Source organism: Erythranthe guttata, chromosome 1 (assembly GCF_056151865.1).
Source record: "Erythranthe guttata isolate IM_541 chromosome 1, IM_541, whole genome shotgun sequence".
NCBI classification, from domain to species: domain Eukaryota; kingdom Viridiplantae; phylum Streptophyta; class Magnoliopsida; order Lamiales; family Phrymaceae; genus Erythranthe; species Erythranthe guttata.
Genome location: NC_142533.1, coordinates 3,277,958 through 3,295,355, shown reverse-complemented (window position 1 = coordinate 3,295,355; position 17,398 = coordinate 3,277,958). Strand labels below are relative to the sequence as shown.

At 34.3% G+C, this 17,398-nt stretch overlaps 4 protein-coding genes and 2 long non-coding RNA genes across 8 annotated transcripts; 2 read left to right on the top strand and 4 right to left on the bottom strand.

Annotated features, from left to right (window-relative positions):
* Positions 1-1,011: 1,011 nt before the first annotated feature.
* LOC148772594 (uncharacterized) lies at positions 1,012-1,785 on the top strand. The gene is made up of 2 exons (XR_016032214.1): positions 1,012-1,136; positions 1,484-1,785. It is a non-coding gene; the product is annotated as an uncharacterized LOC148772594 (long non-coding RNA).
* Positions 1,786-1,813: 28 nt separating this feature from the next.
* On the bottom strand, positions 1,814-2,871 carry LOC105973622 (heat shock 70 kDa protein). Its single transcript, XM_012998655.2, has 3 exons — positions 2,427-2,871; positions 2,079-2,320; positions 1,814-2,017 (listed from the first exon to the last, which is right to left on the bottom strand). The coding sequence occupies exons 1-3, from the start codon at positions 2,869-2,871 to the stop codon at positions 1,814-1,816; spliced, it is 891 nt and encodes a 296-aa protein (XP_012854109.1).
* Positions 2,872-3,014: 143 nt separating this feature from the next.
* LOC148772593 (uncharacterized) lies at positions 3,015-4,508 on the bottom strand. The gene is made up of 4 exons (XR_016032212.1): positions 4,349-4,508; positions 4,059-4,306; positions 3,606-3,831; positions 3,015-3,348 (listed from the first exon to the last, which is right to left on the bottom strand). It is a non-coding gene; the product is annotated as an uncharacterized LOC148772593 (long non-coding RNA).
* Positions 4,509-7,241: 2,733 nt separating this feature from the next.
* LOC105973813 (uncharacterized) lies at positions 7,242-9,956 on the bottom strand. The gene is made up of 5 exons (XM_012998865.2): positions 9,451-9,956; positions 9,177-9,329; positions 8,631-8,907; positions 8,329-8,532; positions 7,242-8,251 (listed from the first exon to the last, which is right to left on the bottom strand). Exons 1-5 carry the CDS (start codon positions 9,787-9,789, stop codon positions 7,449-7,451), a joined length of 1,776 nt encoding a protein of 591 aa, XP_012854319.1. The 5' UTR covers positions 9,790-9,956; the 3' UTR covers positions 7,242-7,448.
* A 925-nt stretch (positions 9,957-10,881) lies between these two features.
* LOC105973814 (SGNH hydrolase-type esterase superfamily protein) lies at positions 10,882-12,683 on the top strand. The gene is made up of 5 exons (XM_012998866.2): positions 10,882-11,277; positions 11,497-11,624; positions 11,706-11,945; positions 12,029-12,284; positions 12,357-12,683. Exons 1-5 carry the CDS (start codon positions 10,935-10,937, stop codon positions 12,581-12,583), a joined length of 1,194 nt encoding a protein of 397 aa, XP_012854320.1. The 5' UTR covers positions 10,882-10,934; the 3' UTR covers positions 12,584-12,683.
* Positions 12,626-15,282, bottom strand: LOC105973815 (calcineurin B-like protein 4). 3 transcript variants are annotated; one of them, XM_012998867.2, is made up of 9 exons: positions 15,140-15,282; positions 14,256-14,377; positions 14,085-14,167; positions 13,936-13,995; positions 13,719-13,827; positions 13,433-13,485; positions 13,207-13,287; positions 13,012-13,124; positions 12,626-12,915 (listed from the first exon to the last, which is right to left on the bottom strand). In XM_012998867.2, exons 2-9 carry the CDS (start codon positions 14,344-14,346, stop codon positions 12,846-12,848), a joined length of 660 nt encoding a protein of 219 aa, XP_012854321.1. In that variant the 5' UTR covers positions 14,347-14,377; positions 15,140-15,282; the 3' UTR covers positions 12,626-12,845. The 3 variants fall into 3 exon arrangements, with proteins under 3 accessions (XP_012854321.1, XP_088673483.1, XP_088673477.1); XM_088817357.1 differs by having other exon boundaries at positions 14,981-15,161; XM_088817351.1 differs by having other exon boundaries at positions 12,626-13,124; positions 15,140-15,269.
* Positions 15,283-17,398: the final 2,116 nt, after the last annotated feature.

The window sequence follows — 17,398 nt, the reverse complement described above, 5'->3', positions numbered from 1 at the left end:
TTAAGTGAATGAAGGCATCAGTCAAGCTTTATTTCTTTTGATATTTCGTGTTTATGGTTTGAACCTAAAAGGCTACAACTTTCGACCGAGATCAAAAGAAAACATCTAAAGTTGTTTATTATGTTAGTAAAGTTGTTTTTTTTTCTTTTTGGTCCAAAGTATTCATTGAAACATTTCCCTACGCAATTTATTTAAGGTAAAAGTTTATTAAGAAATGATACTTAAGTGAATGAAGGCATCAATCAAGCTTTATTTCTTTTGATTTTTCGTGTTTATGGTTTGAACCTAAAAGGCTACAACTTTCGATCGAGATCAAAAGAAAACATCTAAAGTTGTTTATTATGCTAGTAAAGTTGGTTTTTTTTTTCGTTTTGGCCCAAAGTATTCATAGAAACATTTCCCTACGTAATTTATTTAGGGTAAAAGTTTATTTAGAAATGATACTTAAGTGAATGAAGGCATCAATCAAGCTTTATTTCTTTTGATTTTTCGTGTTTATGATTTGTACCTAAAAGGCTACAACTTTCGATCGAGATCAAAAGAAAACATCTAAAGTTGTTTATTATGTTAGTAGGGGTTGTCTAGGGTCCGAGAGGGTTGTACTTCTCGGACCATAACCAACCAATAAAATTGCGCCATGTAAAAATAGTACGTACCTAGTAAAAAAAAGTACGATACCTAAATTATATGTATAATTACATAAAAACCCTTAAAAATAAATCTTAATTTGAATTAATAATTAATAACTAAAACTTGATTACAAATAAATAATTATCATAAATTAGTAACCTAAAATAGTAAAAGAGGAATTTTGCGTTCATCCCTGTAAAAAATTCTCCCTCTCTCACCGTTGTTCTTCCGGCCGTCGATTTAGGTTTTGTCAACATCTATTCTTCGGGCAATTTTGTAGCCATTTGTAAATTATATCTCATAATGGTACCCTTTCCTCGGATCTTCATTTGTATTCTGCATAAAGCCCCTTTTCTTTCTTTTCGTTTTTGCAGTATCAAGTTTTCTTTTTTTTCTTTTTTGATATTGGTTAAATGTTTTCAATGGGCATTCAAGGTAGCCTGCAGTTTATAAGGTGTACCCAAATTGCGGAGAAATCGTGTGACCAATTTGACATGGCTTTTGAAGTGAGTTATAGAATATCTTCTTTGGAGTTTTGATTTACGCATATTCAAATATAAACATTTTCTGAATTATATGACCACTTTGGCCAAGCAATATTTCTAGATGTTCGATAAAATGTCTATTTGAGATTTCTTCTGTTAAGTTTTGTATTATGTGTTCCTCTTTTATGTTCTGAACACTGTACTTTGCAATATTGGTTTGAAATTGCTGCATTTTTACAACTTGTGAGTATTTAAGCATGTCTATTGAATGTACAATAAATGTGTTTGTTGTATATCAATTATACAGGAGTGAGTATTTTTTTTTTTTTTTTCCGTTTGCCATGTCACATGAAAGTTCGTTCTTGTAGGTTGGAAATTCACCCACCATCATTTTATGGGCAAAACTCTTAAAAGTAAGGAAGCAATGGTCGTAAAACAAGATTCATGGCCTGGAAATAGAAGCGTTGTGTACGGCCTGGGTGAGCCCATCAATAGTCCAGAGGTTCTCTAAAGATTATTTTTGTTAAAGTCTTCAGGAATATGCTTCTGCTATTTTAGAAGCAGTTTGATTCGTATAAGATACATGTAAAATCTTGTTGCATGTACGAAATGATCAGTTACTGATTTCAAAATCAATTACAACTTCTGCAAATGTTAAAAATGCACTCAATCTCTCTCACTCTCACACATTTGTTTAATCACCTTGGAGCCCCACACAGATTAGTAGTCTTGAAAATTAGGTTGTCCATAATAAACACAGACAGAGTGAGATAATCGATTTCGATCCGCAGTTTCACCCGTGCGGTGCCCTGTGGGGCCACTGGAATTCTCCAATTCCGCTCCGTTATTTTACTACTGTTGTTCGTGTCCATAGGAACCCTCGAACCGTGAAACAATCGAATCTGCATATTCAACTGACTATCGAAGCAAGTGGTCAGAAACCGCTGTCTTTGCCGGAATCACCGTCTTCTCCGGGATCAAAACCTCCACCGACCCTCCTCCTCCGGTCTTGATTCCGATGTTCGCATGCATGAAATCAAGAAGCCTTATTTTCGCAACCCTATTGAGTTGAGTGTCTTTGCAGAGGTGGGCCCCGAACGAGATCGCCTTAACAGGGTCGATGTTCTTGCGGATATTCGTTCCACCGACTAAATCCGCCAATAGTTTCTGCAGCTTCGGTATTTTCAAGGTTCCTCCGACAAGAACTATTTCGGCAAGACGTCGTACGCCGGAAATATGGGCGCGTTCCGAACACTTTTTGACTACGTCCTGACTTTTTAGGAGCAAATCCATAGTGAGGGACTCGAATACCCCTCGTGATCGAACCGTAGAAATCGATCCCTTCGTACAGTGAATTAATCTCGATTGTCGTCTTAGTTTTCGAGGACAGAGCCCTCTTCACCCTCTCGCAGGCCTCCCTCAGCCGCCGGAGAGACGCGGCGGCGGTGCTTAGGTCTTTGTTGTGCTTCCGGCTGAACTCCGCCGCGAAGTGATTCAAGAGACGATTGGTGAATTCATCTCCGGCCAATTGGGTTTCTCTGGCGGCGGATCTCATACTGAAAACACCACCTTCTTCTACAGTCAACACGGCCACGCTCAAATCATCGCCGCCGTGATTGTAAACCATGACGTTTCTTTCTTCATCTTCTGAAGGCTTCTTATCCAGAGCATAAGCGATCGAAGCACATACGGGATTATTTATGATGTGCAGATCAACACCGTCTCCTGCCGCCGCCGTAGGAGATGGTGCATACATGTTATATGCAGAGAAAGTGGCTGTTCATTTTTTTCCCTCTATCGATATTTACTCCCAGCACTTCTGTTTGGTTTTTAAAAGACGGATCTTACAATTTGCATTTTTTGCAAGTTTGACAAATTGTTAATCACTATCAAGCTCTTAACGTTAAGTGGCTTGGCATTAAGAAGAAATAGAAGAGTCTATAATAGGGAAACCCCTATACGAAAATATAAAAGAGGTAACAAATTAACATGAATAAAATCATTCCATCCCAAAGAAACCAAAATTTCTGGAACACTAATGAAAAAAGTGGCATTAAGGCTATCAGATTCCAAAATGACTTCATCCATTTTAGCTTCCAAAGATCTCAGCAACTAACGATTGGTGCAGTGATGCTCTTGTGCATGGGCGCAGACAATGGAACCTTTATAGTTGCGAATTAAGAAAGCTCAATCGGCCATTTTTTGCAAGGGAGTTTTCCATTTTATAGGTGACCTGCAAGAATGGAGAAATAGAACCATGAGTGCCACAGTTACGTTTAGACCAAAAAGAACCACTTTCTCTACGAAATTTCTGAAAATATTTGGTGTTCAGTTATATATTCTTATCTAAATATATACAATTGTGCAACCTCGGTTCTTCCGAGTTATAGGCTTGCTAAATTCATACTATTAGAACAAGGAAAAACTAAATTCATACTATTAGAACTGACAAAATAAAATCTACAATCAACCGTATGATCATACTCAAACCTTATGCCGGTGTCGTTCCTCCTTTCTCTAGCCCTCTCAAACTTCTGTTCTATTATATCGCACAAAGTATTTCACTACTTGCACCAGCCTTGAGAGAGGTTCTCATGAGAAGTGTGTTCTGCCAAGGGGAGCTCTAAGGGCAAACTGGTCAAAAGTCAGACATTATCCACCAACCTTCTCGATCCTAGTCCTTTCTGTTTCAGCAAACCTCGGAGCACTTTGAATCCTAAGTGCATTACAGAAACATAATCGAATTTTACTAGTCGATGTTCAGACTATTTTCAGAACAACGTTTTAAAAAGTTTTCACCTTAAACTTTAAAAAAATATAATATTTGGCTTCAAAATTGGCATCTGTTTGATTCAATTACATTTTCTTGTTAAATAATGATTTTTTAACAAACAAAATATTCCCACACATTTCTGTTTCGATAATCACCAAAAAATACCATACCTTACCCCTTAGCATTTCCAGTCTTTCCTAGCCTGCATATTTTGTTGAGTTACTCAACAAAATGAAGTTCAGAAACTCAAGGATCAAATGATATTTCTAAACATAATATATTTACAACGCAAATAACAAACCAGAGATAAAATCAAAATATTGGTCCGACATCATATACAAAACACTTAATTTAAAAAAAAAAATCTAAATTCGAAAGAAAATGGGGGGATGCAGTAGTACAGGGTGGAAGTAAGACACTTGAATCGGTGCCAATATGGAATTAAATCGAAGTAAGACACTTGAATCGGTGCCAATATGGAATTAAATCGAACAGGTCCTTATGATTTGGGGTGGACGAACTTGATAAGAATTGCGTACGGTGAATTAGGGTTCATGAGGATTTTGATTTTTTGGGGAAATGTTTAAGAACCCAAGAAGTTCTATTTTCGTTGACGATGCAATTTGATGTAATTTGAATGTGATTATGTTGTGTTTGATTACACACTTTTATACTTTAAATCATTGTTTTGGATATATGATGTTAATTAATTATGATTACAATAATATTTTTAATAGATATTTTAATTTATTAATTTTAGTTTATAAGGCTAATTAAGTAATTTATAAATAGTACGATGTTTGTACGATGGTGTACGGTGTGTTTTTGCTGGGTTCGTACATTAATTTTCGAATTATTGGTATTGTACTAGATCGTACTAGGTCGTACAAATTAATGAATGGCTAAGATTAAAATTTAACCATTTTGTACGCATCAGATTAAATATCTTACTGTCCGAGAAGTACAACCCTCTCGGACCCTAGACAACCCCATGTTAGTAAAGTTGTTTTTTTTTCTTTTTGGTCCAAAGTATTTATTGAAACATTTCCCTACGCAATTTATTTACGGTAAAAGTTTATTAAGAAATAATACTTAAGTGAATGAAGGCATCAATAAAGCTTTATTTCTTTTGATTTTTCGTGTTTATGGTTTGTACTTTGTACTTAAAAGGCTACAACTTTCGATCGAGATCAAAAGAAAACATCTAAAGTGTTTATTATGTTAGTAAAGTTGTTTTTTTCTTCTTTTTGGTCCAAAGTATTCATTGAATCATTTCCCTATCTAATTTATTTAGGGTAAAGGTTTATTTGGCCTATCTGAACTATACCAACATATAAAATACTCCCTCAAATTTTAAAATGAACCAAAAATAATCACTATTTTTTTATGATCAACGTTAAAAAAAATTAACACCGTTAATTTGGAACAATGGTTCTTGAATCGGGAAGCAATTGTTTGTGCAAAGGGATAAGGGTAAAAATGCCAAAACAATAGCTAGAATCATAAAAGTGAATATAAATGCAAAAGTCAACGTGCCACGTCAACAAGAGCAAACAAAATCAAACGAAACGACTGTTTTAGTATTTTGTTTCATTTTGAAGTCCATGGACATATTTTGTACGTTGCGCATAGTTCAGATAGGCAAAGTGAAAAAAAAAAAAAAAAATTGTAAAGAAAGCAGCAAGCATAATACATCTCACAAACACTTCTTGGAAAATTCATGTCCGAAAATGATTATTTTGAAAAAAAATATTCGAACATTGTTCGAGCGAGTAAATGAGTCCATACAAAATCAACAATATAATGCTCCTACTAAGGTAGTTGATAATGTGACGAGCATCAAGAAACGGCTAAATATATATTCATACATACATATATATATATATATATATATAATTATGGAGACTTAATTGTAAAACAAAGGCAAATCATATTATTGGCATAGCAACGAGCGTCTTTTCGATTACCGGCACCTCCAACGACTATCTTGCATAGCTCTCTACACCTGCGGAGATCACATGGATTCATACATGTGACACGTCATCACCATCATCGCCAACACCGCAATAACTAAGCTTCCCTCCAAATTCATTCTAATGGATTGTTAATTTTAATTTAATAACTTGCAATTGATAATTCGATATATTATTTTTTTTTTATATCGAATGTGTGTGTGTGTTGTATAATGATTTAATTCTTTGGAGAAGGTATATACATATATATAGGCGTTTTATGAATTGATCCAAAATGCAATATGATTATATTACATGAGAATCTTATTTTAAGATTTTAGTAATATAATATAATTATATATCACCAATGCGCAATAATAGTTCATTGTATCTTTGCAACGAAGCGTAATACTATTAATACTATTATTACTATTATTACTGTTATAATAATCTAATTTTGAAGATTTGGATAATCATTGTTCAATGATATTTGGAAAATACAGTTTTAACCTCTTAAGTTTTCTCGAATTTCACATTTGGTCCTCATGTTCACAAAAAACATATTTGGTCCCTCATGTTTCAAAAATTCAATACTTTTAGTTATTTCCGTCAATTTTCCGTTAAAACTAACGGAATCGAACGCGTCCATCACTTCCTTAACTAACGGTAAATTGATGAAAATGATCAAAAATGTCAAATTATTAAAACATGAGGGACCAGATGTATTTTTTGTGAACAAGGGGACCAAATGTGAAATTTGAGAAAACTTGAGAGATAAAAACTGCCATGTGAAGCCGCCACGTGTACAATCCTATGCAATGGTATCCTAGGTGCCGACAATGTAAAAGTCCGCTCTTTGTTATGCCAACAATAGGGTTTGCGCTTGTGACTTGTGTTCCAACCAAGGGATGAAAATTGAAATGGGCCAAACATTAGGGACCAAAGTGTAATTTTCCCTAATTGATCCTATAAAATATCTTCTTCTTTTTTGTCACAATAATTTATTTTATTTAATTAAGGGTAAAATTCATTTTGCACCCCTGTACTATGATAAATGTATCGTTTACCCCCCTGAAGTATTGAAAACATCAAACACCCCCCTGCCGTTAGTTTTTTTCTTCTAATTCCGTTAGTCAAACACTTTGACCGACTATTGCAAAGAAATGTTGGCTTTTTTTTTAATGAAAATACCCCAAAAAATTTCTATATATAGGAAAACTAACGGCACAAAACCCACAAAAAATGAAAACTAAAAGCCCTGAAATCTATATATAGAAATTTTTTAGGGTATTTTCGTTAAAAAAAAGCCAACATTTCTTTGCAATAGTCGGTCAAAGGGTTTGACTAACGAAATTAGAAGAAAAAAACTAACGGCAGGGGGGTATTTGATGTTTTCAATACTTCAGGGGGGTAAACGATATATTTATCATAGTACAGGGGTGCAAAATGAATTTTACCCTTTAATTAATGTCAATATATATGATGCATAAGGATATATTACCATATACTAAAAGCTAAATTAAATTACTCGAGATAAAAGATAATAATATAATAATACTAACTATACCGAAACACACTTAGTCGACGATGCATGCAACTTTTACGGTTTTACCCTCGGAGCAAAGCTCGTGCCGTATTGAACGCAGCCTTAGCAGCATTCCGATCAGCTTCTTTCTTTTCGCGCAGTTTCAACGACGACTCCAGTTCTTTAGAAGCAATCGTATAATTTCCTTCCAAAACTTCTTTTTTTTCGGATATTTTCTCGAGCTCGTGCTCCATATTCTTCAGCTCAACCTCACAACACGATAACTCGGCTTCAATCTGGAAAAGCAAATCCATTGTGGACGAAATTTCTTCCTGCGCAAGTTTTAGCCTTTTCTTGCTGCTCGTCACATTATCGACTACCTCAGTGTGAACGCAGTTTATCTCGTCTAGCCTCGTTTTCTCGGCGGTACAATGTTCGGCTAGCTTCTGGTAAGAATCGTTTTCGGGCATGGATTGTTCGATTTCAGACAACAGCATCGCGCAGTGGATGAACTCGTTTGCGCGTTTCTTGAATTCTTGATGATTTATGAGCAAGCGGTCTAGGGCGGCAAACGTGGCTTCGGCCGCCTCGGTCATGGCCTCGTGTTCTTTCACGTCCATATTCTCCAAAAGGGTAAGAAGGTCATTTTGGAGATGCTCTGCAGCTTCACTAAACGCCTTTGAGATCGATTTCGACATGAAATTGTCGGGTTTTGTATTGGGAGTAACACAAATTGGTTTAATGCGAGAGAGTTCGTTTTCTTGATCCGGATTCAAAAGTGGGGGTTCAAATCCGAGAAGATTCCTAGTTAGTGTGATCGAATCACCCGAATTTACTAGGGTTCCGTCTTCCACTGCAGAAGAGGATTCCAAAGGAGAAGAAACATCTGGAAAAAAAAAAAAGAGATATCATTAGAAATTATTTACAAAAAAATAAAAAATAAAAATTAAATAACAAACGTACAACGGGCGAATGGTTTCGATGGATGAGTTGACAAGCAGGGTTTCGGGTGAAAAGCAAGCCTTCCCCACCAACCGAGAAGTTCACTACTTAAATTTTGGCGAACAGCTGCTTTTTTCCAACAATGTTCGATCGACACGGAGTTCATATCTGAACGAGCATTTCTCCATTGATCAAGAATCTCGAGGCGTATCGTAAGTGAGTGAGCTGCGAAAGTACAACACTTAATACATTCGGTACTAAAATAAATCACGCGAGAAAAGCACTCCGATTATGGCTATATAGAATTACGAAGAATTCGTCACCTTCTAGGTCACCATATCGAGATCTTTTGTTAGCTCTCCTTAAAGATCCACTAGGTTTGTCGGATTGCAATTGCTCGATCGTATTAGATGGCGAGTTGTCAATTACAGGCGAATCGTAATCTGCCACCTCATCGATTTGGTCAATACTCACAGGGCTCGTGCTGCTATTGCTGTTTGAAAGTGTCGACCGAAACGAACAAGTCCTTACGTCGGCTTGGGTAGTCGATGAAACTTCGAGCTCGTCTTTCCAAACTTTATAGCCACACGATCCTTCCCCCTGTAGATAAATTAATTAGATACAAAAATTACCAAACATAATACAATATATCCCGATTTTGTTTGTTTTTTTTTTTAACTCCGAAAATCGAAATGGAGAGCAGCCTCATGTTCGATACAAAAAATATTATTAAATTTTCCGTTTTCGTTTCGTTTCGAGAATATTATTATTAATCATGAAAACCGAAGACCGATTGACACCAAAACAAACATTGATAAGCAGTAAATTGCAGGAAGATGGAAATACTTCCATTGAATAGAAACACTTGCCTCTTTAATTCTGCACCGGAATAGGATCCGACCCGAATTAGGCCCGTTTGTGACCTTCCGGACCCGGCAAACGCCGGCCATACAACCACCACAGTAGGGCACATCGATTAACTCGTGAGGTTTTACCTCGTCAGCCCACTTGAAGAATTTGTGCTGAATTTCCAAATTCCGGAAATTAAAAATTATATATATATATATACATATAGAAATCAGAAGACCTAATAAACCCAGAAGAAATCGAAAAAAGGGGGAAAAAGCTAAAAACCAAACCGACATTGTTTGCGGGGGCGGGGCATATGTAGAACCGGCGGCCGGGGTTTTGGGTGGTGGAAGACGTCAAAAGGCGGCAGCTTGCGGCGTTACATTTGGGGCAAATTAGGCACCGTTCGTAGCGGGGAAGCGGCGGCGCCGCCGGGGAGAACATTTCGTAGCGGGATAGTGGCGGCGGTTCCACGGCGGCGGAGCACGTTTCGTGGTGGGGTGGAGGCGGCGGCGTCGATTCGTCGGCGGAGGGGAAGATTTCGGACCAGAGGCCGTGGGTTTTGCAGGGAGGGGATGACTCCTCCGATGGCTTATCGGCGGCGGCGAAGTGATCGGACCACATGCCCTTCATTTTACAAAGAAGAAATCGATAACCTGTGCCTGAAAAAAGTGAAGTGTGTTGTGAATCTTTCTGCAGATTTGCAACAGCTCTTTCTTTACTCTGTGGATTGTACACTGTGCGGTGATTTGTACTATTATTTCATCACTGTGGCGGAGTTGTGTGTTTTTTCTTGATATGTATCTTTTTTAGGGAAAATTACGGCCAAACCTCGACTTATGGTTAAATTACAAAAGTCCCTCCAGTTTGGATAATTACAGCCAACTCCTTCAATTATGTATTATTTTACAAAAGTACTCCATATATGTAAATTTATGAATATTAAATTGGTAAAATCGAACTGAAATTTCGGTACGCCGACATTTTATACTATTTACTGAACTGAATTTACGATTTAGTTCGATAATAACTGAATTACATAAATTTTATTTAAAAATATTCAAAAGAATGGGTGGCTATAATTAGCCAAACAAAAGATAATTTTTTTCATAATTTAATCATACCACGGGAGGGGCCGTAATTTGTCATATTTTTTTATATTGAATTTTCTATTTGAACAAATATTTATATCTTATTTATTTTTTAAATAGGTGAAAATGAATTATTTCAATTTAAGAAATGTAGCATTGTATTTGAAATAAATTATTGATGTAAAATTTTCTTTAATAAAGATGTGATTGATTTGAGGTGCATCCATAAAAGAAAAAGTGAATTCTTACTTTGAATGACAAGACATAGCTTGACTTGACTTGGAAATATAATAAAATCTCTATAAATTAATAAATTTGATTAAAATAATATGCATTTATGGTCCCAACTTGAGCATATTGTGTTAAAACCTTTAATTTCTAATATTTTTATATTTTTTGAAACCTAGTGTAAATTAGTTTTTTCACTTAAAAAACAATAGATTTTTACTTAAAATGCTAATCGTGATTGCGATTTGTTCGGTTTCTTCCCCTAATTGGCTATTAATTCCAAAATGATTAAAAGAGAGAGGAAAATAAAATTAAATAAATAAAGAATTGGGAAGAAAAAACAATCTGCATGCTCAAGGGCATTTCTGGAAATGCAGCCTCTTTTAACCGTCTCAAAATCCCGCCATTAGATATCTCTCTCTCACTCTCTCTCTCTCTCTCTCTAGAACGACGAGAATCATGAAATCCTCTGTACTCAAAATCCTCTCAATTCTCACAGCAATCTTGTTTCTTGACCCGATTACAGCTCTCGAATTCCCACCAGAACTCATTAACGCACTGTTCCCCGATCTCACGAACACCGCCAACGCCACCCAATCAACTCCGCCGCCGGCAGCACCGCCCCTCCCTTCTTCTCCGGCGCGCGCCCTGTTCGTAATTGGGGATTCTTCCGTCGACTGCGGCACCAACAATTATCTCGGCACTTTCGCCCGCGCCGACAGACCTCCGTACGGCCGAGATTTCGATACCCATCTGCCCACCGGCCGCTTCTGCAATGGAAGAATTCCCGTCGATTATATCGGTAAAAAAAAAAAAGCACTTTCATTTTTAGGGTTTCTGTTGAATTGACGAATTCGTTCGTGAAGTAATTTAGGGTTTTTTTTGTTTGTTCTAGTTAGTGTAATTTTGGGGGTTTTGAAGTATGAATTTCTATTGGGCATTTCTGTAATTTTTCATCAAATTCATGATTTTCCCCTTTTTTCATGAAATAATAATTGTGTACATTCTTCGATTTGAGCAGCATTGCGGCTAGGGCTGCCGTTTGTACCGAGTTATCTAGGTCAAACGGGTTCCGTCGAAGATATGAAACGAGGGGTTAATTACGCTTCTGCCGGTGCTGGAATAATATTTTCTAGTGGTTCTGAATTGGTACTCAATTTTCCCACTTATTGCATTTCAATTTTTTCATAGTTCTTCGATTCACCGTAATTTTCCGAAAACTTAACCCAGGGGCAACACATCTCGCTGACTCAGCAAATTCAGCAAGTTATGGACACATTCCAGCAGTTCATTCTCAGCATGGGAGAGGATTCAGCACGAGATCTAATCGCAAAATCGATTTTCTACATTTCGATCGGAAGCAACGACTACATACACTACTATCTCCTAAACGCATCTAACGTCCAATCTCTGTATCTACCTTGGAGCTTCAACCAATTTCTAGCCGAGACGATGAAGCAGCAAATTCAGGTTATAAAAAATCAATCTTTACCCCCTTCTCGATTTTTTCCGCTTTATTTCGTAATTTTCTTTACTATAAATTATCGATGCAGAATCTGTACAATGCAAATGTGAGAAACGTGGTTGTAATGGGACTTGCACCTTTGGGTTGCGCACCTTATTACTTATGGTTGTACGAGAGCGAAAACGGGAAGTGTATAGAGATGATAAATAACATGATAATCGAGTTCAATTTCGCTATGAGGTCATTGGTCGAGGAACTGAACCGGAACCTTCTAGAAGCAAACGTGATTTTCTGCGATGCGTTCGAGGGCTCCATGGACATAATCAAGAACCACGAACGCTATGGTGAGAATCTTGAAAAAAAAATTATTTTTTTCGTACTAATTTTTTTTTTAAATGGGGTTCGATTTTATGCAGGGTTTAATGTGACGAGTGATGCGTGTTGTGGATTAGGGGAATACGGGGGTTGGATTATGTGCATTTCGTCTGAAATGGCTTGTGTAAATGCTTCTAATCATCTTTGGTGGGACCAGTTTCATCCAACCGAAGCTGTTAACAAGATTTTAGCGGAAAACGTTTGGTCCGGACTTCACACGAATATGTGCTACCCTATGAATTTGCAGGATATGTTAGCTCGTATATGAAATTGTGTCTATAGATGATTTCGAAATCGAGTATTGAAAGAATTGTAGATAAACATTTTTTTTTCTCAACTTCATTGATAAATGAATTCATGTTTTACAACTCCGTTGGCAAGAAGACGAAAAAAATTATATTCCGAATAGAGTATTGTACATTTGATTCGACGAATTTTGCTATGACGAGGTGAAAATACAAACTCTTTTTTTTTCCCTATAATAATGTGCAAAAAAATTCGCTCGTCCCAATTTGTTTGTGAATTTTTTTTCAGCAAACTAGATCTGAATCGGGGACTTCAGTCTCCATTACGAAGCTCGGAAACGCTAGAGTAATCTCTCTGTAATAATTTAAGAAAAAATGTTTTAATATTAAGAAATTGAATTGAGTTATTATTATCGAGAAATATTTGAATTTCGGGAGTAGTGAGACGAACCTTAGATATGGAAGAGTCATGTTCTTTATAAGGGAAGGGTATTTTCTGACCATTTGTTTCCACTCTTGTGGGTCGATTTTGCCATCTCCGTTTGAGTCTGCTTCTTGGAGCGTCTGTCATAAAACCAGTAAACCAGTTAGCTGTGACTTTAGCAGATAAGTTTGCCACAAATAGATCGACTTTTTTTTTTATTACCTTGTCGACTATGGCTTCAACATCGTCGTCTGAAAGTGATAATTCCGATTCACTCAGAGTAGCCAATACCATTTCCTTTAACTGAAAAAAAAATTGAAAAAAAAAATCATAAGAGACGTTTAAAAATCGAATCAGTTCTTCGGTTAGTGGTTTATTTTCGTTGGATAATGCAAAATGATTTTCGGTGAAAAAAAGCAATATTGTAAATAAAAAAAAAAGTAATCACCTCTTCTCGTTCTATATAGCCGGTGTGCCTGAGGTCATATAAATTGAATGCAACTGCAACGAAAAAAAAATCTTGTGTTAAGTATTTTTGCAGTGAATTGTTGAAGACAATTAATTGTATATTCATATATTATAAAAATATATAAAAATTTACTCAATATATATATATATATATATATATATATATATATATATATATATATATATATATTAATTGTATTCATTATTAAATATTTTTATTAGCAAGAATTAAGTTTTTTTTTTTTAAGAAAAATAGAATCACTAACATGCTATTTTATCTGCCTCTGGAGCATCTGGGTGGAATATGCTCAACGACCGAACAAATTCTCCGAATTCAATTACCCCGTTATGCTTTACATCAAACAGCTCAAACAACTGCATAAGTGATAAAACGGGGTTTTTACTTCACATTTTTATTGTATTATTAAGCAAAATTTGTTGATTATAAATACCAAAAAATTGCGAAAACAAATATATACGAACCTTTTCGGCAAGGACACTCTTCTTGCTGCTGCAGTTGAAAAGCGCAAGCAAAAATTCTTCCTGAAATAATAAAAACAATAATTAATAATAAAATAACGAGATAAATAGCGAAAATGCCACATGAATTTTTCGGGGTAAGAAAAAAGTACCTTGTGGATTAGACCATCATCGACTATGGAACTGCTTAATTCCTCAAACATGATATACAGAGCATCTACTTCGTTAACGTTAACTGCAACCAAATACCGAATTTTAGAATTATTAATATGAATTAAAAATGAATTAAATTAAATGAGAAAAAATAATTCAGTTAAACTGACAAGCTGTCTCGGAAGCAAGAATTGCATGTTCTTCAAAACCGGGGGGGCGTTTGGATTTGGACAAGCAGAAGAAGTTGACTAATGACCGCATAATCGAGTTACCGACTTACAATTGCTAATTACTGCAGATCACAAAACAAATGTATATATGTTACATACATGTGAGAGAGAGAGAGAGAGAGAGAGAGAGAGAGAGAGAGAGAGAGAGAGAGATTATATGTAATTATGTATATATACAACTACAAGAATCAGCAGAAAAATAAATCTAGAACTCCATACAAAAACCTACATAAATTAAAAAAAAAAAAAAAAAAAACTCGAAATTAATCGCCAATTATTAAATCAAATATCAGATCATCAGAAGGGAAATCAAACTAAAACGAGAAATATTACAATCCTAAACCTGTCATGTATAGCAGCCATTCAGCAATTAATCCCAAAAAAAAAAAATTAAAAAAAAACCCCATTTTTTTAATACATTTATCGGAGAAATCGGTAAATATAACATGTCCCAAATCGTACAGACGACCCCTAAAATTCAAAACTAATTCTTGAATCACCAATAAATATAAGGGCAAGAAAAATGTCACAACTGTTCAAAACAAAGAAAAAAAACAACTTTTCAACAAAATAATTAATACGACGTCGTATTGCAACTACAAAGCAGGACAAAGAAACATCAAACAAAACAAAAATGTCGAAAAAAGGGTTAGCATAACAACAACCCCATTATCCAGAATTGATTGATTTCACTCAGCATATCCTCTCTAAATCATTGTATATATATATAGATACAGACACACACACACGCAAAGGTGTGTGTTTGTGAGTGTGTATTAGTGTGTGTAATTGTTGAAATTAAGACATGAGAAATATGAACTCACCAGTTTAGTTTTGATTCTGTGCAATGAAAACTGAAGCCCGTATTTTGTTTTTATTTATAGAGAGGATTTGATTATTGGCTCCCCTTTTTTTTTTCCAATTCTTTATTCAATCTTCTGACTTTTCTGCAATCCTCCTTCATTATTTTTTTCCTTTTTTCTATTTATTTATTTTATAATTTTGAGTTTTTTTTTACTTAGCAAGTTTGAATATTGAAATTTAAAACTTCAATTGTTCTTTGGTGGAGGGCAAATTGTACTTTTCTGTGGCGGCAGTCAAAATTGAGCCAAAAAATCAGTTTTTGTCGTTTTCAGAAAAAATTGAAATTTATATATATATAAAAAAAAATCAAATTTATTTAAACTCGAATGTTAATTGGATTATTCCCTAAAATTCAGAGTTGTGATAAAGTTAGAACCCATTTTCTTAGCTTATAAGTTGTTAAAAAGGACTTATAAGTTTTTTTAAAATGTGATCAATAAGCTCCTTAGAGACCTATTTAGATATCTTTTATCAGTATTTATATTCTAAATAAATTTTTATTTAAAATTTTATAATGAGTTAAAATAGTTTATTTAAAATTAATTCAAAAAATATTACGATACTAGGTCATCAGCTATTAAAATAACTTATCAGAGATAAGATCTATTTATAATAAATTTCGATAGACGGGCCCTAATCTAATCCAATTTTACGGTGGATTTTAATTTTCTTTTTCTTTTTTATAACAATGTTGATTAATTTGTACATAGTTAATTATTGTCACGCGTCCGTAACGTGTGTCGTTCTTTTTTAAATTAGTATATGCTTTTATGATCCGAATTGTTTCGTCGACTATACAATGTACATAGAGAAAATTAATAATTGATAGCATTATTTAATTACTTTTTAATTGAAATTGCAAATAATTTTTTTTTATAATATCTATGTACGTGTCACCGTATCTTATGACCGTTGACATGGTCGGTAAATTAGTTTTCATGTGGGTTTGACATTATGGGGCTCCACTATTATCTTTTTCAATTTCTCTCTCTAAAAAATAAATTATTAATGAAAATAATAATAAATTAATATTTTTCAATTAAAACCGAAAGTGAAAGGTGTTGCTTTCAACTTAAAGAAATTAGGAGACTAAATTGCAATTAAACATATTATTATTACATTATTATAGTTGACAAATTTCACAGCAAAACCCTACCCTAGTATCTTTTTATTTTAAATAAAAATAATTCCAGCTATATATATTGATCCAATAAATAAAGAAATGTTATATTCTCTATCCATTTCAATCTGATTTTTTCAAGATGTATAAAAATAAGATTTTATTTTCTTATAAAATATAATAGTTCGAGAGTCGAATTTGGCAACCACATCTTCTTAATATACTACCGTTCAAATGTATCGACGTCGACCTCCTTTTTTTTAAATTTATATATATACAAAATTGTAGGAGGTCAAATTTTGTCAAAAAAATGAAACCGTGTGCTACCGATTGTATTTAAATTTATAGGAAAGGCAATTTAGGTAGTATTTGTACTTGTAAAAACTTTTGCAAACAAATTATGGACTTCTTTCGATAACACGTTATTTTTCGTTGTTTGCAGATGCAATTTATATTTTTGCTTCTTTTTAAAATTAATTATTTTAATCTATAATCTGAAAGATGTCTTTTGCATGAGTTGTTTTGGGCTGAATTAACATATATATATATATATATATATATATATATATATATATATATATATATATATGCAATTTTAGTGCAATAATTGAGACTTTTTCATTAGGTGTGTACGTGTCGCTTTCTAACTCGACTGATAATGCAGTTTCGTTGACTTTCTAGTTATGCCAATTTATAGTTGTTAGGGGACCAATAAAATCATTAACTGATTTTTTGTTTATAATAAATAAATCATTACATGATATGTTTAATGACATAATATAAATAAATATCTATTAATATAAACTTCATTATCAATAAAATAAAAGATTGAAAATATTAATGTTTATCTATGTATTTTTTTTAAAGCAAATGTTGGTGAAGTATGCAATAATTTTTGTTCCAATAAAATAAAGATTTTAAATTGTATATTTTTAAACTAAGTTTTAAAAATTAAAAATGGATTTTTTTTTAACAATAGAAGAATATTTTTGACGCAGAACAGAAACACGGTAAATAATTAATTTCTACGAATTAATCCTATAGAACAAAATAACATTCGGAATCCACCGAAAAACTCTGGAATCCACCAGAAAAATAG

Coding starts and splice junctions, on each gene's coding strand:
- LOC105973622 (XM_012998655.2), bottom strand. CDS start 2,871: ATGTATGCACCATCTCCTACGGCGGCGGCAGGAGACGGTGTTGATCTG. Junction 2,321..2,426: donor CTACGGTTCGATCACGAGGG/GTATTCGAGTCC, acceptor TTGCCGAAATAG/TTCTTGTCGGAGGAACCTTG. Junction 2,018..2,078: donor TTTTGATCCCGGAGAAGACG/GTGATTCCGGCA, acceptor TTGAATATGCAG/ATTCGATTGTTTCACGGTTC.
- LOC105973813 (XM_012998865.2), bottom strand. CDS start 9,789: ATGAAGGGCATGTGGTCCGATCACTTCGCCGCCGCCGATAAGCCATCG. Junction 8,533..8,630: donor TCGATATGGTGACCTAGAAG/GTGACGAATTCT, acceptor GTACTTTCGCAG/CTCACTCACTTACGATACGC. Junction 8,252..8,328: donor ATCGAAACCATTCGCCCGTT/GTACGTTTGTTA, acceptor TTTTTTTTCCAG/ATGTTTCTTCTCCTTTGGAA.
- LOC105973814 (XM_012998866.2), top strand. CDS start 10,935: ATGAAATCCTCTGTACTCAAAATCCTCTCAATTCTCACAGCAATCTTG. Junction 11,278..11,496: donor AATTCCCGTCGATTATATCG/GTAAAAAAAAAA, acceptor CGATTTGAGCAG/CATTGCGGCTAGGGCTGCCG. Junction 12,285..12,356: donor CAAGAACCACGAACGCTATG/GTGAGAATCTTG, acceptor GATTTTATGCAG/GGTTTAATGTGACGAGTGAT.
- LOC105973815 (XM_088817351.1), bottom strand. CDS start 14,346: ATGCGGTCATTAGTCAACTTCTTCTGCTTGTCCAAATCCAAACGCCCC. Junction 13,996..14,084: donor ATGATGGTCTAATCCACAAG/GTACTTTTTTCT, acceptor TTATTATTTCAG/GAAGAATTTTTGCTTGCGCT. Junction 13,828..13,935: donor AGAGTGTCCTTGCCGAAAAG/GTTCGTATATAT, acceptor TCACTTATGCAG/TTGTTTGAGCTGTTTGATGT.